Here is a 25,696-nt window from a genome sequence, read left to right as displayed (position 1 = left end):
TGTTTGTCAGAGAAATGTAATTCGTTGATGAATTAATTTACTACTAAAAATTTAAGCTATAATTTCTATGAAAACATAAGTATCAATATGATTTGTTTACAGATTTATAAGGAGTTTGTTTATTGCTATTTTCACTTTAAAATTTCATTGGACTTAAACCGGATATCCGGTGCACGCACTCTACTACGCATTCAGTGTCCGCTTGTGCGATATACGGTCTTTCTGTTTATAGCTCGCTGCATTGCTTGATACTTCTCACAATGAAGGTACGTATCCAATAATAATTTCAAAATCTAACAAATATTACAAACAGTTACTATAAAAATTTATATATTGAAATGCTATAAGTAATTTTAGATATATATAATTTATGAAACATTCGTTTATCTGTATACCTAACCAATGTTAAAATAAGACTTATTTCATTTATCTTCGGCATAAGTAGCATGAAGCAAGTCATATCCAAATGTAGAATACTTAACCCCTTATCCTACAATATCGTGCGAGAGATATGGTACGTCGATCGGGCCAAATATAAATAACACGTGTGAGAGACATGGTAAGTCATTCGGACCAAAAGTAAATAATACGTGTGAGAGACGTGGTACGTTCTTGGGGCTACACGCGACAAATACTTACTAATTTTCTTGGCCGCATTCGGATATGCAAATATATTTTCTTGAAAAATATTCGAAATTTATTCTCAAAAATGACTTCAAAAAGAATATTAAGCGTTGTTGGGAACATTGTAAATTCAGCTAACATTGCAAAAAGTGATTTGATAGATATTTTAAATAGTGATAGTGACAGTAGTGATATTTCACTTCCTGTACGAAAACGTTGTAAGCGACTGATTATTGAAGATGATACCGACGATGAAGACCACAGTAATCATCAACAATCAGAGCTATGGATTTGGAAAGAAGAAACTAATGATCCAAAAATCTGGAATTATACAGAAATTCCTGGCATAAAAGTGGCAATTTTGAGTCAGTTAGGTGAAAACAAAAAAGAATTAGACTTTTTTAATATAATATTTGATAATATATTTTGGGAAAATATTGTCATGGAGACGAATCGATACGCAAACCAAATAATGAACAATGAAAATAAAAGACTAAAAATAGATAAAACTTGGTTTCCTATAGACTGTGGTGAAATCAAAATATATTTTGCACTATGTATAATAATGGCTGAAGTTAAAAAACCAACAATTCAAATGAATTGGTCTAAGAAAGCAGTTATAAAAACTCCAATTTTCTGAAAAACAATGCCGTTCAAAAGATTTCTGCAAATAACTAAATGTTTGCATTTTGCAGATAACAATTTGGCTAACAATACAGATAAATTATGTAAAATAAAACCTGTGATAAACTTTTTGAATCAAAGATTTAAAGAAGTATATACAATGCAAGAGAACATTACTATCAATGAATCATTGATGAAATATAAGGGACGCTTATCCTATAAACAATTTAATCCATCAGAAGGGGTAAGATTTGGTATAAAATTTTATAAATTATGTGAGTCAGAATCAGGTTATTGCTATGACCTTAAAATATACACTGGTAGTGATAAAATAAATTCTGGTAACAGTGCATTTGAAAGTGTTGTCAAAGAGCTATCACAGTCAATATTACATAAAGGACATACTTTATATTTAAACAATTGTTCTCCAAAACTGTTTAAAACTTTAATTAACAATAAAACTAATGTTGTTGGAACAGTGCACTGGAACAGAAATAATATGCCAAAAGATTTTTATAAAGTAAAATTAAAAAAGGGTGAATATATAATGAGAAGCTGCAATGGAATAATGGCATTAAAATGGAAGGATATACGAGACATTTATATTCTTTCTTCAAAACACAAAATAGCAGAATGATAGGAATTGACCGGCAAGACCGAATGCTAGCATGCTTCCCTGTGATGAGGAAATGTATGAAAGGATACCGAAAAGTTTTCTTTTACAGCTTTGATATTGCTCTGTTTAACTCGTACATTTTATTCAACAAAATAAATACTCACAAAAAACAGACTTATGCTGAATATAGAATTGAAATAGCCCAATCATTACTAAAAAAATGTACCATTACCAGAATATATACGAAAAGGACGATTATCGAATGGAGATTTACCAAAGAGACTGCATGGAAAACATTGGGGTCATTTTCCCAAGCATATAGATCCAACACCATCGAAATCAAAGCCACCAAGAGCTTGTAAAGCATGCACAAAACATAAAAAACGTAGTGAAACAACGTGGGAGTGCAAAAGATGTAAAGTTGCATTACATGTACCAATACGCTTTGAAAGATATCACACGATTGAAGATTATTAAATTTTTGTAAATTTTTTCAAGACGTTCATAATTTAAAATATGTTTTTTTAGAAATTGTAATAAAAATGTTATTGATTTATTAGATTTATTATTGACTTCAAGATAATAAATCTTACTTGTTCAATGATCAGTTGGTAGTATTTATTTATCAAACATCCTGCAAAGTAAAATTAATTGTGCCTGTACACATGCATTTACAAAAAGACACGAACACTCAGCCAAATCATAAATTGGTTTGACATGTGACTGATCTTGTTGTTTATGGCACACACTATTGGAACTTAAATCATAAGGCAAGAGGCTAAATTTTCTTCATATAGAGCATTAAGATTTACAATTTTCATTATTATACTACGAAAGTAAGCATAACCTCATTAAAATGTCTTAGACGTTTAACCTATATTTCACTCTACAAGTATAAACAGCCGACCTTTGTGAATATATTTTATGGCTATTATCAAGCAAAAAATGCTTCATAAGTATAAATCAATTGAAGCCTTATTACAAGGTGCTGTATCTACTGTTATTTTATAGCATAGTGATAACGAGTTTCTTACTAGTCCCCTTGTATTTTGAATTTTTGTTTTAACTTTTTAATAAAGCTTTATATGGCTATGTATATATAACATTTTTGTTTGATTACGTACATTAAATAAACTGGCAAAAGCTGATAAATCTTTGCATATGCTGTATAATATTTGTGTTTTTTAGTTGAACGTATCGTATCCTGCAACAGGATGTCAAAAACTGTTTGAAATCTCCGATGAACATAAGCTGAGAATTTTTTATGAAAAGCGTATGGGCGCAGAAGTAGAGGCTGATGCTCTCGGTAACGAATGGAAGGGATATGTCGTTCGCGTCTCCGGCGGCAATGATAAACAAGGATTTCCTATGAAACAGGGCGTTCTGACTAATGGTAACACAAGCATTTTTTATTCTAATTTCGTTTGATTTTAATTTTTTAAAAATTCCTGTAACTAGGGCGCGTACGTTTATTGCTCTCAAAAGGACATTCATGCTACAGACCTAGACGTGATGGTGAGCGTAAACGTAAATCTGTCCGTGGATGCATAGTCGATTCCAACCTTTCAGTACTCGCTCTCGTCATTGTCAAAAAAGGAGAAAAGGTATTAATTTGACTGTACTTTCTATCTATTATCCATGTTTCAGGGTGTATCTTAGAATTGTCTTATTATCTTATGATACTATCGTAAACATGGAAGATTAACTATAGTGTTTTGATTTGGGAGACTGTGTTATGTAATTTATACTTTTTCTCAGTGTATAAGCGATACACTAAAAGTCAACATATCTGTGGATGTAATGATCAGTGAGTTAAGTTATTAACACGTTCACGCCGGCGCGTATCACCGGTGGCTCGCGCTTGAGTCTCGCATCAGGCAGCGTACACTTGACTCACACTTGAATGTTCTATCAGATGGTGCGTACCATCAAAAATGTAGTTCGTTTAGTAACTAGAAAAAATCGCAATTTGAAATATTTGAAAATTTAAATGGAAATTTGACGTCTATTAAATGAAAAAGAAGTAGGATTTATTTTATTTCATCTCAATATTATAAACATACAAAACAAAAATTCGATAGTAAACACAGCAATTCAATATTATAATTACCTTACCTTAATTGTTTATTTATTTCTATTTGCAATTTTTAAACGCACTTGAAACAAAGTGCTGGCTGGCTCTCACAATGATTGCAGTATATCGTAATTTTTTTAGTTTTTTTTCATGGCATAATCTCTAATTTTTTTTATATAAGCATTTATAACGTTCCTTACTTCTTTTTCTTGACTTTCTTACAGATCCTTTATGTGAATGGAGAAAATGTGAACATTTTGTGAAGGTATTTGCTTTTCAATAGCCATTTCTGCAATGTGGTGATTATTGGTCAAAGATGAACAATAATTTTTTCTCTAAATTGCAAAATATTAATATCTTTATTACATTATCTTTGATATATGTACCACGGAATTATGAGTCAAGTCCCTCATATTAATTGTATAATAATTTTTTTGTACCATTTAACGGTTTTCCGTAAATAACTACAGTACGATGTCATTTGATAGGATAAGTCATCACCCCTTTTTGCATCGTTATAAAAAAATATCAGACTTTACTTCATCATTTTTTCCTTGAATAATTGTACACATGTGATTCTTGGAAGTAGTAAACATATAAACTGGTCTTTTGTCAATCCATTTAAAAAATTTAACTCTGCTACGATTTTCAAAACTCACAATGTGGCCCCGTTTTTGTTTTTGTATCGTTTGTGGCGGTAGAAATTTTTTGTTTATTTTTACAGTACCACAAATAAATGTTTTTTTCTGCCAAAGTTTTTTTCTTCAACCAAGGGCACACTCGTATAACAGCTATCTATGAATTGCATGTGGCCTTCAAATAATAATCCATACGAGTGCTGCCCCACGGCGAGAAATACAAATTGCAACGCCCACGTGAACGTGTTAAAGAACATTTTTAATGCTAAGAAGCATTTAATGTATAAGTTGATTAAATTCTTACAGGATATCCCGGATTTAACTGACAAGGAAGTCCCACGCCGTTTAGGACCCAAGAGAGCGAGCAAAATTCGCAAACTATTTAACTTATCGAAGGAAGATGATGTCCGTCGATTCGTTGTGAAACGACCAATTCAAAAAGAGGGCAAACCACAGCGGTCGAAAGCCCCTAAAATTCAACGTCTTATTACCCCACTTACACTCCAGGTTTGTACATATATGTATCTATATTTATATTGTTGTTTTGTTTCAGTTAAAATTTTTCAAAAGTATGGAGTTTATAGTAAAATAAAAATATGTTTATATAGAGAAAGAGGCATAGACTGGCTCTAAAGACGAAGCGTTGCTTGGCTCGCAAGCAACAAGCAGCAGAATATGCGAAGCTGTTAGCACAACGGCAAAAGGAAGCTAAGAATAGACATCAAGAAGAACTAAAGCGAAGACGTAGTGCTTCTATACGAGATTCCAAATCGGGCAGTCAGTCTGCACCCGCCATTCAAAAGTAAAAGACTGCAATGATACCGTCCAATACAATATGAAACTAACAAATTGTGTACAAATATGTTGTATATAAACCTATTAAATATTAGCTGTATATAAGCCTAATAAATATTTATATTTTTTTTGTAATATCTTGTCTTTTTGTAATATCACTTACATGTTCCATATTCGTAATGTTCATATATACACTATTATACTCGTCTAAATTTATACAGCATATACGTAAGGTAGAAGCTTATCATTTTAAGCAATTAGTAATTTTTAAAGTTTCTGAAATGATTAAGGTGGAATTATAGAGGTCATCATCAACATCAATGGTTATTTTAATATTATTCTTAATTAGTATTGTAGAGGTGGTATATGTTGTCCGTGATAGTAGTAATTGCCGGCTGTAGATGTCGCTGCTGGGATAATGCTAATTATTCTTCCATTTTGATGCGTGGAAGAAAAATAGGATCACGGGCGCCGGGAATCGAACCCGGGTCCCGAACGTTCGAAACCTAGAGTTGGTTGCTTAGTTAGTGTCGAGTAGCGGTATTTGTTGTCGAGTGCCGCTACAATACACCCTTACCAGAGATAACATTATAGATCTTAACGTGGTAAAGCGTCAGCCGATTGTTGTCCTATCCTTGCAGATGTTGTGCGATGTCTTCGATATGGTCATGGATACCTCTCGGTACGGTGCAGGGCGTTCCGTGTACGGTCGTAGGACTCTGTTCCTCTCTTTAGTATGACGTGCTGGTGGTGATGCCCATGAACTTTGCGATGGCTACATCACTCTTTTTTTTTTTGCGTGAGGAGGGGAAAATGCTATTACGCATGCCCCGTAACCCGCGTCACTGGGTTATGTGGGAGTCGGTCGGATGTCGTTGCCATACCCACTAAAAACCCCTCCTCCTTCTTCCTCCGCTTTGAGGGCAGACAACCCCGGTAAAACCTGTCGGCAGTCATCAGGGTTGTCCTTTCGTGCCCCGTTGTATCTACCTCTTCGGGCAGTTACTGCTCATGTCATCTTCTCAGCCAGTTCAGGATACTGGGCTGATCTCCTTCTGCGGTTTTTCGTTCTTTTGTATTCTTGCCTTCATTGCTCCGCGTAGTTGTTGTTTCACTCGTTCTCCTCCTTGCCTCTTCCCAGGCCCTCGCTGTCACCCTCCTGTGACACATGACGGTCTTGCAGAATTGCCTGAATTTATTCCAGCTCTCGTTCTTGGCGGTCACCGTGGCGATCAGATTGTCCACGCCTATCTTCTCGCCAAGAGCGTTCTCCAGCTCGATCCTTCTGTCCTTTCACTTCGGGCACGCGAAGAGGGCGTGCTCTGCATCGTCGTTAGGGTCTCCACAGTTGAGACAGTTGCTGTCGCTGTCCTTGCCAATCCTCTTCCTATAGACACCGAAGCTCCCATGCCCGGTTAGAAGCTGCATGGTGTGGTGATCGATGTCCATCTTCTTTTTGGTAAATAGCAGCGCACTCGGTATTAATTTCTTCGTGACATTCTCCTTTTTGTAGCTGTTCCATTCCTTCTGCCACTCCTCTTGGGCCTTCTTGCGAATCGCCTCCAGTTCCTCCTTCAGCTTGCAGCCGTCATCAGCGCCAATCCTGGACTCATGGATCTTGTTCCTCTCGTAGGTCTCTCCGAGCATCTTTATCTTTACGTAAATCGGGAGATTCCCGGTCAACACGCAAAGTGCCGCGTGGGAGACGGTACGGTATGCCGTCGTTGTTATGCACAGGGCCGTTCGTTGTGCTCGTTTCAGCTTTTTCGTAATAATAATAACGTATGACGTTATATAGCACTATCATATAACGTATAAAGTTGTATACTGTTACGTAATAACGTATCACGTTATATAGTATTACCATATCACGTATAACGTTGTATACTGTTACGTAATAGCGTATAACGTTATATAGTATTACCATATCACGTATAACGTTGTATACTGTTACGTAATAACGTATCACGTTATATACTATTACGTAAAAACGTATAACGCTATATACTATTACGTAATAACGTATAACGTTATATAGTATCACTATATCACGTATAACGTTGTATATTATTACCATATAACGTATAACGGTATAACCTATTACGTAATAACGTATAACGTTATATGGTATTGCCACATAACATATAACGTTGTGTATTATTACCATATAACGTATAACGATATATAATATTACGTAATAACGTATAACGTTATATGGTATTGCCACATAACGTATAACGTTGTGTATTATTACCATATAACGTATAACGATATATAATATTACGTAATAACGTATGACGTTATATAGTACTATCATATAACGTATAACGTTGTATACTGTTACGTAATAACGTATCACGTTATATAGTATTACCATATCACGTATAACGTTGTATACTGTTACGTAATAGCGTATAACGTTATATAGTATTACCATATCACGTATAACGTTGTATACTGTTACGTAATAACGTATCACGTTATATACTATTACGTAAAAACGTATAACGTTATATACTATTACGTAATAACGTATAACGTTATATAGTATCACTATATCACGTATAACGTTGTATATTATTACCATATAACGTATAACGCTATATCCTATTACGTAATAACGTATAACGTTATATGGTATTGCCACATAACATATAACGTTGTGTATTATTACCATATAACGTATAACGATATATAATATTACGTAATAACGTATAACGTTATATGGTATTGCCACATAACGTATAACGTTGTGTATTATTACCATATAACGTATAACGATATATAATATTACGTAATAACGTATGACGTTATATAGTACTATCATATAACGTATAACGTTGTATACTGTTACGTAATAACGTATCACGTTATATAGTATTACCATATCACGTATAACGTTGTATACTGTTACGTAATAGCGTATAACGTTATATAGTATTACCATATCACGTATAACGTTGTATACTGTTACGTAATAACGTATCACGTTATATACTATTACGTAATAACGTATAACGTTATATACTATTACGTAATAACGTATAACGTTATATAGTATCACTATATCACGTATAACGTTGTATATTATTACCATATAACGTATAACGGTATATCCTATTACGTAATAACGTATAACGTTATACGGTATTGCCACATAACGTATAACGTTGTGTATTATTACCATATAACGTATAACGATATATATTACGTAATAACGTATAACGTTATATGGTATTGCCACATAACGTATAACGTTGTGTATTATTACCATATAACGTATAACGATATATAATATTACGTAATAACGTATGACATTATATAGTACTATCATATAACGTATAACGTTGTATACTGTTACGTAATAACGTATCACGTTATATAGTATTACCATATCACGTATAACGTTGTATACTGTTACGTAATAGCGTATAACGTTATATAGTATTACCATATCACGTATAACGTTGTATACTGTTACGCAATAACGTATCACGTTATATACTATTACGTAATAACGTATAACGTTATATACTATTACGTAATAACGTATAACGTTATATAGTATCACTATATCACGTATAACGTTGTATATTATTACCATATAACGTATAACGGTATATCCTATTACGTAATAACGTATAACGTTATACGGTATTGCCACATAACGTATAACGTTGTGTATTATTACCATATAACGTATAACGATATATAATATTACGTAATAACGTATAACGTTATATGGTATTGCCACATAACGTATAACGTTGTGTATTATTACCATATAACGTATAACGATATATAATATTACGTAATAACGTATGACGTTATATAGTACTATCATATAACGTATAACGTTGTATACTGTTACGTAATAACGTATCACGTTATATAGTATTACCATATCACGTATAACGTTGTATACTGTTACGTAATAGCGTATAACGTTATATAGTATTACCATATCACGTATAACGTTGTATACTGTTACGTAATAACGTATCACGTTATATACTATTACGTAATAACGTATAACGTTATATACTATTACGTAATAACGTATAACGTTATATGGTATTACCATATCAAGTATAACGTTATATAATATTACGTAATAAAGTATAGCGATATGTAGTATTACCATATCACGTATAACGTTGTATATTAATACCATATAACGTATAGCGATATATACTATTACGTAATAACGTATCACGTTATAAACTATTACGTGATAACGTATAACGTTATATACTATTGCGTAATAACGCATAACGATATACTACTACGTAATAACGTATAACGTTATACACTATTACGTAATAACACATAACGTTATATACTATTACGTAATAACGTATAACGTTATATGGTATTACCATATCACGTATAACGTTGTGTACTATTGCCATATAACGTACAACGATATATACTATTACGTAATAACGTATGACGTTATATAGTATCACTGTATCTTGTATAACGTTGTATGTTATTACCATATAACGTATGACGGTATATCCTATTACGTAATAACATATCACGTTATATACTATTACGTAATAACGTATAGCGTTATGTAGTATTACCATATCACGTATAACGTTGTATATTATTACCATATAACGTATAGCGATATATACTATTACGTAATAACGTATCACGTTATATACTATTACGAAATAACGTATCACGTTATATACTACTACGTAATAACGCATAATGTTATATACTGTTACGTAATAACCTATAACGTTATATAGTATCACTATATTACGTATAACGTTGTATATTATTGCCATATAACGTATAACGGTATATACTAATACGTAATAACGTATCACGTTATAAACTATTACGTAATAACGTATAACGTTATATACTATTACGTAATAACGCATAACGATATACTATTACGTAATAACGTATAACGGTATATCCTATTACGTAATAACATATCACGTTATATACAATTACGTAGTAACGTATAGCGTTATGTAGTATTACCATATCACGTATAACGTTGTATATTATTACCATATAACGTATAGCGATATATACTATTACGTAATAACGTATGACGTTATATAGTACTATCATATAACGTATAAAGTTGTATACTATTACGTAATAACGTTTAACGTTATATAGTATTAGGATACATCTTATAACGTTATATACTATTACGATATAAAGTATAACGCTGTATAGCATTACGATATAACGTATAACGTTATATAGTATTACGATATAACGTATAACGCTGTATAGAATTACGTTATAACGTGTAACGTTATATAACATTATGATATAACGTATAACGTTATGTAGTATACCGTTACAACGTATAACGTTACATAGTATTACGATATAACGTATAACGTTATGTAACATTACGATATAACGTGTAACGTTATGTAGTATACCGTTACAACGTATAACGTTACATAGTATTACGATATAACGTATAACGTTGTATAGTATTTCGATATAACGTATAACGTTATATAGTATTACGATATAACGTATAACGTTAAATAATATTGCGATATAACGTATAACGTTATGTAGTATACAGTTACAACGTATAACGTTATATAGTATTACAATATAACGTATAACGTTATATCACATTACGATATAACGTATAACGTTACGTAGTATACGGTTACAACGTATAACGTTATATAGTATTACGACATAACGTATAACGTTATATAGTCTTACGATATAATGTATAACGCTATATAGCATTACGATATAACGAATAACGTTATATAATATTACGATATAACGTATAACGTTCTATAGTACTACGATGTAACGTATAACGTTGTATAGTATTGGGATATAACGCATAACGTTATATAGTATTACTATATAAAGTATAACGTTACGTAGTATACGGTTACAACGTATAACGTTATATAGTATTACGATATAATGTATAACGTTATATAGTATTACGACATAACGTATAACGCTATATTATTACGATATAACGTATAATGCTATATAGTATTACGATATAACGTATAACGTTGTATAGTATTACGATATAACGTATAACGTTAAAAAATATTGCGATATAACGTATAATGTTATGTAGTATACAGTTACAACGTATAACGTTATATAGTATTACAATATAACGTATAACGTTATATCACATTACGATATAACGTATAACGTTATGTAGTATACAGTTACAACGTATAACGTTACATAGTATTACGATATAACGTATAACGTTGTATAGTATTTCGATATATCGTATAACGTTATGTAGTATACAGTTACAACGTATAACGCTATATAGTATTACGACATAACGTATAACGCTATACTATTACGATATAACGTATAATGCTATATAGTATTACGATATAACGTATAACGTTATGTAGTATTCCGTTACAACGTATAAAGTTATATAACATTACGATATAACGTGTAACGTTGTGTAGTATACAGTTACAACGTATAACGTTACAAAGTATTACAATATAACGTATAACGTTATATAACATTACGATATAACGCATAACGCTATGTAGTATACAGTTACAACGTATAACGTTATATAGTATTACAATATAACGTATAACATTATATCACATTACGATATAACGTATAACGTTATGTAGTATACAGTTACAACGTATAACGTTACAAAGTATTACAATATAACGTATAACGTTACAAAGTATTACAATATAACGTATAACGTTATATAACACTACGATATAACGCATAACGTTATGTAGTATACAGTTACAACGTATAACGTTATATACTGTTACGATATAACGTTTAACGTTATATAGTATTACGATATAACGTATAACGCTATACTATTACGATATAACGTATACTGCTATATAGTATTACGATATAACGTATAACGTTGTATAGTATTACGACATAACGTATAACGTTATATAGTATTACGATATAACACATTACGACATTACGATATAACGTCATATAATATTACGATATAACGTATAACGTTATGTAGTATACAGTTACAACGTATAACGTTATATAGTATTACGATATAACGTATAACGTTATATAACATTACGATATAACGTATAACGTTATGTAGTATACCGTTACAACGTATAACGTTACATAGTATTACGATATAACGTATAACGTTATATAACATTACGATATAACGTATAACGTTATGTAGTATGCAGTTACTACGTATAACGTTACATAGTATTACGATATAACGTATAACGTTGTATAGTATTTCGATATAACGTATAACGTTATATAGTATTACGATATAATGTATAACGCTATATAGTATTACAATATAAAGTATAACGTTATGTAGTATACCGTTAGAACGTATAAGATTATATAGTATTACGATATATTGTATAACGCTGCATAGCATGACAATATAACCAATAACATTATATAATATTACGATATAACGTATAACGTTATATACTGTTACGACATAACGTATAACGGTATATAGTATTACGATATAACGTATAACGTTCTACAGTATTACGATATAACGTATAACTTTATATAGTATTACCATATAACGTATAACGCTATATAGTATTACGATATAACATATAATGTTGTATAGTATTACGATATAAAGTATAACGTTATGTAGTATACCGTTACAACTTATAACATTACATACTATTACGATATATCATATAACGTTATGTAGTATTACGATATAACGTATAACGTTATGTAGTATACAGTTACAACGTATAACGTTATATAGTATTACAATATAACGTATAACGTTATATCACATTACGATATAACGTATAACGTTATGTAGTATACAGTTACAACGTATAACGTTACGAAGTATTACAATATAACGTATAACGTTATATAACATTACGATATAACGCATAACGTTATGTAGTATACAGTTACAACGTGTAACGTTATATAGTATTACAATATAACGTATAACGTTATATCACATTACGATATAACGTATAACGTTATATCACATTACGATATAACGTATAACGTTACATAGTATTAAGACATAACGTATGACCCTATACTATTTCGATATAACGTATAATGTTATATAGTATTACGATACAACGTATAACGTTATATACTGTTACGACATAACGTATAACGTTCTGTTGCCACGATAGATAAATACATAGTCATCGTCATCGTAACTTCTTCTTCCTTATACATATTTCTATCAAAATTCAAAGAAATATTAATGTGCATAACTTGTTATAACATACTGAAGCAACTATACTCTCTCAAATATAGTTATCAAAACAGGTTTAATAAGTTTTGCACTTTGCCGAGGTGAAGCACATAAACACATTTCAAACACTGTCATTATCATTACAACTCCTTCCGAGTTCAAATCTCCTAAAAGTGGCCTAAGTGTTTCGATTATAATCGCTCCTCTTTGACTTAAAAATTCTTGGGGACTTAATATTACATATGCTTGAACTATATACAAACATAATTTTAAATGTTCAAATGATTTTTCTGAAAAATATAAAGATCATCAAGTTTTCTGCATGTTTATAAGAATCATAGTCAAATAGAATTATTTACTAACCTAATACAGCAGGCAAATTTTTAGTCAGTTCCGTTATAGCCAATGTTGGTGCAGCTGCATTTTGCAGTAAAGCTAACCGTAATCGCAAGCCATCTTCTAACAAATAAACGTGACAATTTTGATTGACGTCACAACTTAATGCAATAACACCTACTACTTGTGGTTCTATAAGGACGCTTTCAGAACCTAAAGCCTAAAAAATAATTCAAATATTATCTATTATTTAAAATTTTTAATAAAATCATTGAGTTATATATTTGATTTATCAATATCAAAATTAATAATTTGATTTATATTAATATAGTTTAGTTCATTAAACAATATAAAAAATATGTACCTTTTCCAGATGTACAAGTGTTGAAATTATAGCACATCTTAGCATATTATGTTCTTCACATTCTTGCCAAAGTGCTGGCAAATATGAACTGAGGGCTCCAACAAGTGGGTTTATTTCACTACCAGCATGTTCAATCATAAATGATAACACGTATAACACATACATCTGAAAATTATTTAAAATATGTTTTTGCGAACTACAACAATATTTTAAAAGTAACATATAACAGTATATACATACATACCTTGGTATCACATTCTTTTACTTCTTTTAGGAGCGAAAATAATAAAGAGAATGCTGGTTCTAAATATGGCGAGAATTCTTCCGGATTAAATTGAAAATCATCTATCGCAAGTTTTAAAGCATCGCTTGCTGCTAAGCGAACACCCAGATCTTCTTCAGGACTCAAAACTTCAACCATAAGTTTGTATAATTCTGGTCTTAACTCTGTACTTAACTTAACAGCTGCAATTTTATTACAATACAAGATTATTACATAATAAATCCTACTTGTTTAAAAAGCTGCACTTTACTTACTTGTCCAGCGCCCAATAAGCCAACATACTCGTCTTCTAATAATTCTATAATTGTTACTTCGAATTTTCAACTCTTCTTTTAAGGTAGTTGAAAACCATTGATCAAAATTTACCTAGTAAATAGAAGCGTGATAAACTGGATGACTGACTATTTACACTGATTTTTTTGTGATATTTTGTTCTTACCTCATCGTATAAATCAAATGCAGCCAAACCAACTGCATTATATACTGCATCTTTTACTAGAATAGCATGCAAATTATTCGGGTCAACTGGTTGATGATGTCTTTGCATTAATTCAACTAAAACTGGTACAAGAACTTCTCCAAAATGATGGAAAATTACTACAAACAGACACTCCGTACAAGGCTAAAGAAAATAAAATATTAATTATAAAGTAAATAAAAATGTATAATTTTACAATTATAATACATTTATAAATATTTGTAAATAGTTGGCTATAAAATATTTACCCTTAAGCTATATTTCCATGATTCACCGCCATCATCGACAACTGAAAACAGTATAAATAAGAAATATAAAACATTCTACATACATATATATATGTACGTACAATGTTTATATATATACATAATATATATATGTCGGGTTGGCGTTACGATTAGAGTTAGGGTTAAGGGCGTGAAACGAATCCCTATTGACGCTAGACGTGATCGTTATGCGATAGAGGAGATATTTACTAGTGCAAATATGACTATGATGGAATTGGACAAGTAATCGCGATAATTAGATACTCGAGAAGCTATTGACAATGATCCTAGGCTCAATAACGAATCCGCGGTCAACGGGATGACGAACTTTACCCTTCGTTAGCGTCTAAGTTACACTGTATGTTAGAGCAAGGGGCAATTATTACGTATACGAAAGACAGGTCGATTACTGATGAGATCGCACTAGAGAGAATGACTCTCCGTCGCGGTGACGCTGTCGAAGAAAACTATGATGGGTGTGCCTAAGGGCACGAGATCATCGGATTCGTGGAGAAAAGTCTTCGTTCGAAGGGTGAGGGAAATTGACGTTGCTGTTAATTGGTCAATTTCCATGTTGGTGGTTAGAGAAAAATATTAGCCGTCCTTGGGGAAAGTTGCTAGCGAGAAGCGTCGTTCGTGGAAGGATAGATTTCTCTTATCTTCCCGTAGTTGGGGCACAGGCTATTTGTCTATTTGAAAGACTTTGTATAATTGAAACTTAATATTCGTAGCGGGTCCTCGCCCAGCTAAACATATACTGTGGAGATGCGTTGGCATCTGGCAATCATCTTACCCGAAGGACAAAGTCTGCGTGTGGCGAGCCACGGGGCAGAAACCATTGAAACGTTTACCGTCGTGCCCTGTCCCAAGTATTTCTTTTAAGGAGAGCTATAGAATTACTTCATGCCTTTGTTAGACAAAACGTTCATCCCTTTGACCGTGGCTACGTTCGGCGACTGATTGTCGCCTCGAGCCCGAGCTCACTATCATAAATCTCAAATAAATACAGTCGGATCGAATGACAACAGTTTCTTAATACGGCTATGGTGAAATCTAAATTACAATACTAGGGGTCTTCCCAAAGTTCCAAAGGGAAGGTTCCTGTGTTCTTTCATCTCCGACATATATATATATATATATATATATATATATATGTATGTATGTATACAAATATTTACCAAAACTTTCTGGATCTGTATCCCATAATTCCAATTCAGCAGGTGTTAAAAGAAAATAATGTGTTACCAGCCTTGAACAAATTTCTGCTAATGTTTCAGGTGTAAAAAATTCTTGTCTCAATTGATTTGCTCTCAACGTTAAAGGATTTTTCGTATCTGTATTAACAAATTTTCAAGCTTAATAAATCACACCCATAAATTTACAAAATACCATTATCCATCATATATACCTTTGAGAACTTTAGCTGGTTTATAGTATGTAGATAATAAAATGCCTTTCATTAAATTTAAACACTGTATAACAAATCTTTCAAAAGCTAGGGCTTGACCAGCTTCAGTGAAACAATAAAAAACAGAAAATTCTAATGATGTTGGTATTAGTTCTACATAGCAAAATGGATGCATTTCTAATACTCCTATTAATACTTTAGTTAAATGAATTATAAATTTATCGCATACTTCCATCTGTATACCTCTTGAAATTAATGTCTTTCCTAGAATTATATAAAAATCATTATTAAGAGAGACAAATATATAACTGATATTAAGGGTAGTATCAGAGGAGAAATATACTAACGACATTCAAGACAAGTTCTTGCACGTTCAAAAACAATTTCCAAGAATGACATAGCATCATGGGATTCTGAAGGCTTATTAAACCCATTTACAATAAGTGTTCTAAGAATTCTCAATAGAAGTAACGCTTTTTCCAAAGCTTCCTGTATCTGATTTGTGTCTGCCCCATTTGATGCCATTATAAGAAAAGATTCTGTGTAAGTATTCCACACATTCAGAATAAAACTGAACACACTACTGGTTAATTCTTGGAAGAGTCGTCTGCCAGGAACTAAACGTTTAGAGGCTAAACACTTAACAACATGATGTAATATTAACAGTGCCCGATGCTGGGCCAAAGGATTTTGTCCTCTTATAACATCCAATAAGGTTGGAATTAATGAGCGCCATTCTCTAGGCCAATCATATCTGCACAACATTATTTCGTTTAACTTATTTTATGAATCAGAGAGAAAAATAAACGCAAATTATTTAATCAATATCAATTACCTTGCAATTTTAGCAATGAGAGCTGCCAATTGGATAGCTAACTGATTTACAGGTTCTTCAAAGTTTACTATTAAACGTTGTCTAAGAAATTCCTTTTTGTCATCTGCAATTCCACTGTAGTAATAATGCATGTTATTTATTAATTAATTTACATTAAGATGTTAATACTATTAGCCAAATTTGATTGCGTTAAAGAATACTTACTTTGGAGCATTTTTTCTCCAATATTTATCAACACCATTTTTGAAACATAAAATAGCCATCCATCTAATATTGATACTCAAGGAATGATTAGAAAACACATTCTGAAATAATTATTAATATTTTACTCACAATATAATAATTAGACTTTCGTTAGTAATGAAAATAAATAACCTAAAATAATCTTACGTACATAAGCAAATAGTATATGCTTATATATGCTAGTTAAAATAAAAATGATCAGGAATAAATTTTTGCCTCCTTACAATCTAATCAAATTTATTTTACATTTATTCATGCAACTTACATATAACGCAGTGTAGAATCCCCTTTCAGTTTCCCATTGTTTTAGAGTTTGTTCAGCTGGTTTCAAAATAGTGGGATCCTGACTACCCGCTTGTTGAAGGACTTCTATCACTGCGACATCCATCTTCCTACAAAAAATTAATATATTCAATGTTTTACATTAAATTCAAATAGCTCATTGTTATTTGTTTTCCTCTGAAAAGATCGACTAAACTTAACTTTTTTCGGAAATATCTATGTATTAAATCAATACATGACGAAAATCATCAAAGACACTCTACATCAAAATGTCACACACGCCCGCAAGTCGGCATTTCAGAACGCTGCCCCCCTCCTGCTTTCGTCTCTTTCTGCAAAATGACAGTTATTGTTATAGTGTAAACCACCTTATTACTCGTAAAACGCGATTCTAGTCTAGATTTATTTATCCATTATTCATATATCGTATAAGGTATGATCAACCTATTATGATAATGTTATTTACTCATGTATTTAAGCAAAAATTCTAATATTTCCAAAGAGCTATCCCAGAACTAAAAACTAGTTCTTTCTAATAGACAACAGTATAAATAATACTGTTGATAGAATATGTTTCAATATTTACTTATCTTTTAAAGATAAAGAAACAATAATGTTTCTTCTTGCATTTATATATTTTCTATATAATAAAATATGTACATATACATTAGTGATTTGAAATATTTGAAAGAAATGTTATTAATTTTCTTCACATCTGTTTGTCAGAGAAATGTAATTCGTTGATGAATTAATTTACTACTAAAAATTTAAGCTATAATTTCTATGAAAACATAAGTATCAATATGATTTGTTTACAGATTTATAAGGAGTTTGTTTATTGCTATTTTCACTTTAAAATTTCATTGGACTTAAACCGGATATCCGGTGCACGCACTCTACTACGCATTCAGTGTCCGCTTGTGCGATATACGGTCTTTCTGTTTATAGCTCGCTGCATTGCTTGATACTTCTCACAATGAAGGTACGTATCCAATAATAATTTCAAAATCTAACAAATATTACAAACAGTTACTATAAAAATTTATATATTGAAATGCTATAAGTAATTTTAGATATATATAATTTATGAAACATTCGTTTATCTGTATACCTAACCAATGTTAAAATAAGACTTATTTCATTTATCTTCGGCATAAGTAGCATGAAGCAAGTCATATCCAAATGTAGAATACTTAACCCCTTATCCTACAATATCGTGCGAGAGATATGGTACGTCGATCGGGCCAAATATAAATAACACGTGTGAGAGACATGGTAAGTCATTCGGACCAAAAGTAAATAATACGTGTGAGAGACGTGGTACGTTCTTGGGGCTACACGCGACAAATACTTACTAATTTTCTTGGCCGCATTCGGATATGCAAATATATTTTCTTGAAAAATATTAGAAATTTATTCTCAAAAATGACTTCAAAAAGAATATTAAGCGTTGTTGGGAACATTGTAAATTCAGCTAACATTGCAAAAAGTGATTTGATAGATATTTTAAATAGTGATAGTGACAGTAGTGATATTTCACTTCCTGTACGAAAACGTTGTAAGCGACTGATTATTGAAGATGATACCGACGATGAAGACCACAGTAATCATCAACAATCAGAGCTATGGATTTGGAAAGAAGAAACTAATGATCCAAAAATCTGGAATTATACAGAAATTCCTGGCATAAAAGTGGCAATTTTGAGTCAGTTAGGTGAAAACAAAAAAGAATTAGACTTTTTTAATATAATATTTGATAATATATTTTGGGAAAATATTGTCATGGAGACGAATCGATACGCAAACCAAATAATGAACAATGAAAATAAAAGACTAAAAATAGATAAAACTTGGTTTCCTATAGACTGTGGTGAAATCAAAATATATTTTGCACTATGTATAATAATGGCTGAAGTTAAAAAATCAACAATTCAAATGAATTGGTCTAAGAAAGCAGTTATAAAAACTCCAATTTTCTGAAAAACAATGCCGTTCAAAAGATTTCTGCAAATAACTAAATGTTTGCATTTTGCAGATAACAATTTGGCTAACAATACAGATAAATTATGTAAAATAAAACCTGTGATAAACTTTTTGAATCAAAGATTTAAAGAAGTATATACAATGCAAGAGAACATTACTATCAATGAATCATTGATGAAATATAAGGGACGCTTATCCTATAAACAATTTAATCCATCAGAAGGGGTAAGATTTGGTATAAAATTTTATAAATTATGTGAGTCAGAATCAGGTTATTGCTATGACCTTAAAATATACACTGGTAGTGATAAAATAAATTCTGGTAACAGTGCATTTGAAAGTGTTGTCAAAGAGCTATCACAGTCAATATTACATAAAGGACATACTTTATATTTAAACAATTGTTCTCCAAAACTGTTTAAAACTTTAATTAACAATAAAACTAATGTTGTTGGAACAGTGCACTGGAACAGAAATAATATGCCAAAAGATTTTTATAAAGTAAAATTAAAAAAGGGTGAATATATAATGAGAAGCTGCAATGGAATAATGGCATTAAAATGGAAGGATATACGAGACATTTATATTCTTTCTTCAAAACACAAAATAGCAGAATGATAGGAATTGACCGGCAAGACCGAATGCTAGCATGCTTCCCTGTGATGAGGAAATGTATGAAAGGATACCGAAAAGTTTTCTTTTACCGCTTTGATATTGCTCTGTTTAACTCGTACATTTTATTCAACAAAATAAATACTCACAAAAAACAGACTTATGCTGAATATAGAATTGAAATAGCCCAATCATTACTAAAAAAATGTACCATTACCAGAATATATACGAAAAGGACGATTATCGAATGGAGATTTACCAAAGAGACTGCATGGAAAACATTGGGGTCATTTTCCCAAGCATATAGATCCAACACCATCGAAATCAAAGCCACCAAGAGCTTGTAAAGCATGCACAAAACATAAAAAACGTAGTGAAACAACGTGGGAGTGCAAAAGATGTAAAGTTGCATTACATGTACCAATACGCTTTGAAAGATATCACACGATTGAAGATTATTAAATTTTTGTAAATTTTTTCAAGACGTTCATAATTTAAAATATGTTTTTTTAGAAATTGTAATAAAAATGTTATTGATTTATTAGATTTATTATTGACTTCAAGATAATAAATCTTACTTGTTCAATGATCAGTTGGTAGTATTTATTTATCAAACATCCTGCAAAGTAAAATTAATTGTGCCTGTACACATGCATTTACAAAAAGACACGAACACTCAGCCAAATCATAAATTGGTTTGACATGTGACTGATCTTGTTGTTTATGGCACACACTATTGGAACTTAAATCATAAGGCAAGAGGCTAAATTTTCTTCATATAGAGCATTAAGATTTACAATTTTCATTATTATACTACGAAAGTACCTCATTAAAATGTCTTAGACGTTTAACCTATATTTCACTCTACAAGTATAAACAGCCGACCTTTGTGAATATATTTTATGGCTATTATCAAGCAAAAAATGCTTCATAAGTATAAATCAATTGAAGCCTTATTACAAGGTGCTGTATCTACTGTTATTTTATAGCATAGTGATAACGAGTTTCTTACTAGTCCCCTTGTATTTTGAATTTTTGTTTTAACTTTTTAATAAAGCTTTATATGGCTATGTATATATAACATTTTTGTTTGATTACGTACATTAAATAAACTGGCAAAAGCTGATAAATCTTTGCATATGCTGTATAATATTTGTGTTTTTTAGTTGAACGTATCGTATCCTGCAACAGGATGTCAAAAACTGTTTGAAATCTCCGATGAACATAAGCTGAGAATTTTTTATGAAAAGCGTATGGGCGCAGAAGTAGAGGCTGATGCTCTCGGTAACGAATGGAAGGGATATGTCGTTCGTATCTCCGGCGGCAATGATAAACAAGGATTTCCTATGAAACAGGGCGTTCTGACTAATGGTAACACAAGCATTTTTTATTCTAATTTCGTTTGATTTTAATTTTTTAAAAATTCCTGTAACTAGGGCGCGTACGTTTATTGCTCTCAAAAGGACATTCATGCTACAGACCTAGACGTGATGGTGAGCGTAAACGTAAATCTGTCCGTGGATGCATAGTCGATTCCAACCTTTCAGTACTCGCTCTCGTCATTGTCAAAAAAGGAGAAAAGGTATTAATTTGACTGTACTTTCTATCTATTATCCATGTTTCAGGGTGTATCTTAGAATTGTCTTATTATCTTATGATACTATCGTAAACATGGAAGATTAACTATAGTGTTTTGATTTGGGAGACTGTGTTATGTAATTTATACTTTTTCTCAGTGTATAAGCGATACACTAAAAGTCAACATATCTGTGGATGTAATGATCAGTGAGTTAAGTTATTAACACGTTCACGCCGGCGCGTATCACCGGTGGCTCGCGCTTGAGTCTCGCATCAGGCAGCGTACACTTGACTCACACTTGAATGTTCTATCAGATGGTGCGTACCATCAAAAATGTAGTTCGTTTAGTAACTAGAAAAAATCGCAATTTGAAATATTTGAAAATTTAAATGGAAATTTGACGTCTATTAAATGAAAAAGAAGTAGGATTTATTTTATTTCATCTCAATATTATAAACATACAAAACAAAAATTCGATAGTAAACACAGCAATTCAATATTATAATTACCTTACCTTAATTGTTTATTTATTTCTATTTGCAATTTTTAAACGCACTTGAAACAAAGTGCTGGCTGGCTCTCACAATGATTGCAGTATATCGTAATTTTTTTAGTTTTTTTTCATGGCATAATCTCTAATTTTTTTTATATAAGCATTTATAACGTTCCTTACTTCTTTTTCTTGACTTTCTTACAGATCCTTTATGTGAATGGAGAAAATGTGAACATTTTGTGAAGGTATTTGCTTTTCAATAGCCATTTCTGCAATGTGGTGATTATTGGTCAAAGATGAACAATAATTTTTTCTCTAAATTGCAAAATATTAATATCTTTATTACATTATCTTTGATATATGTACCACGGAATTATGAGTCAAGTCCCTCATATTAATTGTATAATAATTTTTTTGTACCATTTAACGGTTTTCCGTAAATAACTACAGTACGATGTCATTTGATAGGATAAGTCATCACCCCTTTTTGCATCGTTATAAAAAAATATCAGACTTTACTTCATCATTTTTTCCTTGAATAATTGTACACATGTGATTCTTGGAAGTAGTAAACATATAAACTGGTCTTTTGTCAATCCATTTAAAAAATTTAACTCTGCTACGATTTTCAAAACTCACAATGTGGCCCCGTTTTTGTTTTTGTATCGTTTGTGGCGGTAGAAATTTTTTGTTTATTTTTACAGTACCACAAATAAATGTTTTTTTCTGCCAAAGTTTTTTTCTTCAACCAAGGGCACACTCGTATAACAGCTATCTATGAATTGCATGTGGCCTTCAAATAATAATCCATACGAGTGCTGCCCCACGGCGAGAAATACAAATTGCAACGCCCACGTGAACGTGTTAAAGAACATTTTTAATGCTAAGAAGCATTTAATGTATAAGTTGATTAAATTCTTACAGGATATCCCGGATTTAACTGACAAGGAAGTCCCACGCCGTTTAGGACCCAAGAGAGCGAGCAAAATTCGCAAACTATTTAACTTATCGAAGGAAGATGATGTCCGTCGATTCGTTGTGAAACGACCAATTCAAAAAGAGGGCAAACCACAGCGGTCGAAAGCCCCTAAAATTCAACGTCTTATTACCCCACTTACACTCCAGGTTTGTACATATATGTATCTATATTTATATTGTTGTTTTGTTTCAGTTAAAATTTTTCAAAAGTATGGAGTTTATAGTAAAATAAAAATATGTTTATATAGAGAAAGAGGCATAGACTGGCTCTAAAGACGAAGCGTTGCTTGGCTCGCAAGCAACAAGCAGCAGAATATGCGAAGCTGTTAGCACAACGGCAAAAGGAAGCTAAGAATAGACATCAAGAAGAACTAAAGCGAAGACGTAGTGCTTCTATACGAGATTCCAAATCGGGCAGTCAGTCTGCACCCGCCATTCAAAAGTAAAAGACTGCAATGATACCGTCCAATACAATATGAAACTAACAAATTGTGTACAAATATGTTGTATATAAACCTATTAAATATTAGCTGTATATAAGCCTAATAAATATTTATATTTTTTTTGTAATATCTTGTCTTTTTGTAATATCACTTACATGTTCCATATTCGTAATGTTCATATATACACTATTATACTCGTCTAAATTTATACAGCATATACGTAAGGTAGAAGCTTATCATTTTAAGCAATTAGTAATTTTTAAAGTTTCTGAAATGATTAAGGTGGAATTATAGAGGTCATCATCAACATCAATGGTTATTTTAATATTATTCTTAATTAGTATTGTAGAGGTGGTATATGTTGTCCGTGATAGTAGTAATTGCCGGCTGTAGATGTCGCTGCTGGGATACTGCTAATTATTCTTCCATTTTGATGCGTGGAAGAAAAATAGGATCACGGGCGCCGGGAATCGAACCCGGGTCCCGAACGTTCGAAACCTAGAGTTGGTTGCTTAGTTAGTGTCGAGTAGCGGTATTTGTTGTCGAGTGCCGCTACAATACACCCTTACCAGAGATAACATTATAGATCTTAACGTGGTAAAGCGTCAGCCGATTGTTGTCCTATCCTTGCAGATGTTGTGCGATGTCTTCGATATGGTCATGGATACCTCTCGGTACGGTGCAGGGCGTTCCGTGTACGGTCGTAGGACTCTGTTCCTCTCTTTAGTATGACGTGCTGGTGGTGATGCCCATGAACTTTGCGATGGCTACATCACTCTTTTTTTTTTGCGTGAGGAGGGGAAAATGCTATTACGCATGCCCCGTAACCCGCGTCACTGGGTTATGTGGGAGTCGGTCGGATGTCGTTGCCATACCCACTAAAAACCCCTCCTCCTTCTTCCTCCGCTTTGAGGGCAGACAACCCCGGTAAAACCTGTCGGCAGTCATCAGGGTTGTCCTTTCGTGCCCCGTTGTATCTACCTCTTCGGGCAGTTACTGCTCATGTCATCTTCTCAGCCAGTTCAGGATACTGGGCTGATCTCCTTCTGCGGTTTTTCGTTCTTTTGTATTCTTGCCTTCATTGCTCCGCGTAGTTGTTGTTTCACTCGTTCTCCTCCTTGCCTCTTCCCAGGCCCTCGCTGTCACCCTCCTGTGACACATGACGGTCTTGCAGAATTGCCTGAATTTATTCCAGCTCTCGTTCTTGGCGGTCACCGTGGCGATCAGATTGTCCACGCCTATCTTCTCGCCAAGAGCGTTCTCCAGCTCGATCCTTCTGTCCTTTCACTTCGGGCACGCGAAGAGGGCGTGCTCTGCATCGTCGTTAGGGTCTCCACAGTTGAGACAGTTGCTGTCGCTGTCCTTGCCAATCCTCTTCCTATAGACACCGAAGCTCCCATGCCCGGTTAGAAGCTGCATGGTGTGGTGATCGATGTCCATCTTCTTTTTGGTAAATAGCAGCGCACTCGGTATTAATTTCTTCGTGACATTCTCCTTTTTGTAGCTGTT

The 25,696-nt window shown here is 32.4% G+C and overlaps 3 protein-coding genes and 1 long non-coding RNA gene across 6 annotated transcripts; 2 read left to right on the top strand and 2 right to left on the bottom strand.

Moving 5' to 3' along the window:
• Positions 1-124: 124 nt before the first annotated feature.
• Positions 125-5,506, top strand: LOC125385915 (40S ribosomal protein S6-like). The gene is made up of 5 exons (XM_048409934.1): positions 125-266; positions 3,053-3,257; positions 3,323-3,468; positions 4,883-5,083; positions 5,185-5,506. The coding sequence occupies exons 1-5, from the start codon at positions 261-263 to the stop codon at positions 5,380-5,382; spliced, it is 756 nt and encodes a 251-aa protein (XP_048265891.1). The 5' UTR covers positions 125-260; the 3' UTR covers positions 5,383-5,506.
• Positions 1,975-21,861, bottom strand: LOC125385920. Its single transcript, XR_007225668.1, has 2 exons — positions 21,520-21,861; positions 1,975-2,711 (listed from the first exon to the last, which is right to left on the bottom strand). It is a non-coding gene; the product is annotated as an uncharacterized LOC125385920 (long non-coding RNA).
• On the bottom strand, positions 6,839-18,450 carry LOC125385910 (importin-11-like). Of its 3 annotated transcripts, none has more exons than XM_048409928.1 (15): positions 18,301-18,450; positions 18,083-18,209; positions 17,779-17,879; positions 17,575-17,688; positions 17,087-17,493; positions 16,740-17,003; positions 16,510-16,665; positions 15,314-15,354; positions 15,027-15,209; positions 14,842-14,953; positions 14,549-14,769; positions 14,305-14,469; positions 13,968-14,160; positions 13,657-13,894; positions 6,839-7,024 (listed from the first exon to the last, which is right to left on the bottom strand). In XM_048409928.1, exons 2-15 carry the CDS (start codon positions 18,203-18,205, stop codon positions 7,021-7,023), a joined length of 2,322 nt encoding a protein of 773 aa, XP_048265885.1. In that variant the 5' UTR covers positions 18,206-18,209; positions 18,301-18,450; the 3' UTR covers positions 6,839-7,020. The 3 variants fall into 3 exon arrangements, with proteins under 3 accessions (XP_048265885.1, XP_048265886.1, XP_048265884.1); XM_048409929.1 differs by lacking the exon at positions 6,839-7,024 and adding an exon at positions 7,114-7,132; XM_048409927.1 differs by lacking the exon at positions 6,839-7,024 and having other exon boundaries at positions 13,625-13,894.
• On the top strand, positions 18,940-24,314 carry LOC125385912 (40S ribosomal protein S6-like). Its single transcript, XM_048409931.1, has 5 exons — positions 18,940-19,081; positions 21,861-22,065; positions 22,131-22,276; positions 23,691-23,891; positions 23,993-24,314. The coding sequence occupies exons 1-5, from the start codon at positions 19,076-19,078 to the stop codon at positions 24,188-24,190; spliced, it is 756 nt and encodes a 251-aa protein (XP_048265888.1). The 5' UTR covers positions 18,940-19,075; the 3' UTR covers positions 24,191-24,314.
• The last annotated feature ends 1,382 nt before the right edge of the window (positions 24,315-25,696 follow it).

The sequence above is a fragment of the Bombus terrestris genome, chromosome 11 (genome assembly GCF_910591885.1).
Source record: "Bombus terrestris chromosome 11, iyBomTerr1.2, whole genome shotgun sequence".
NCBI classification, from domain to species: Eukaryota; Metazoa; Arthropoda; class Insecta; order Hymenoptera; family Apidae; genus Bombus; species Bombus terrestris.
This window is presented reverse-complemented; position numbering and strand designations above follow the sequence as displayed.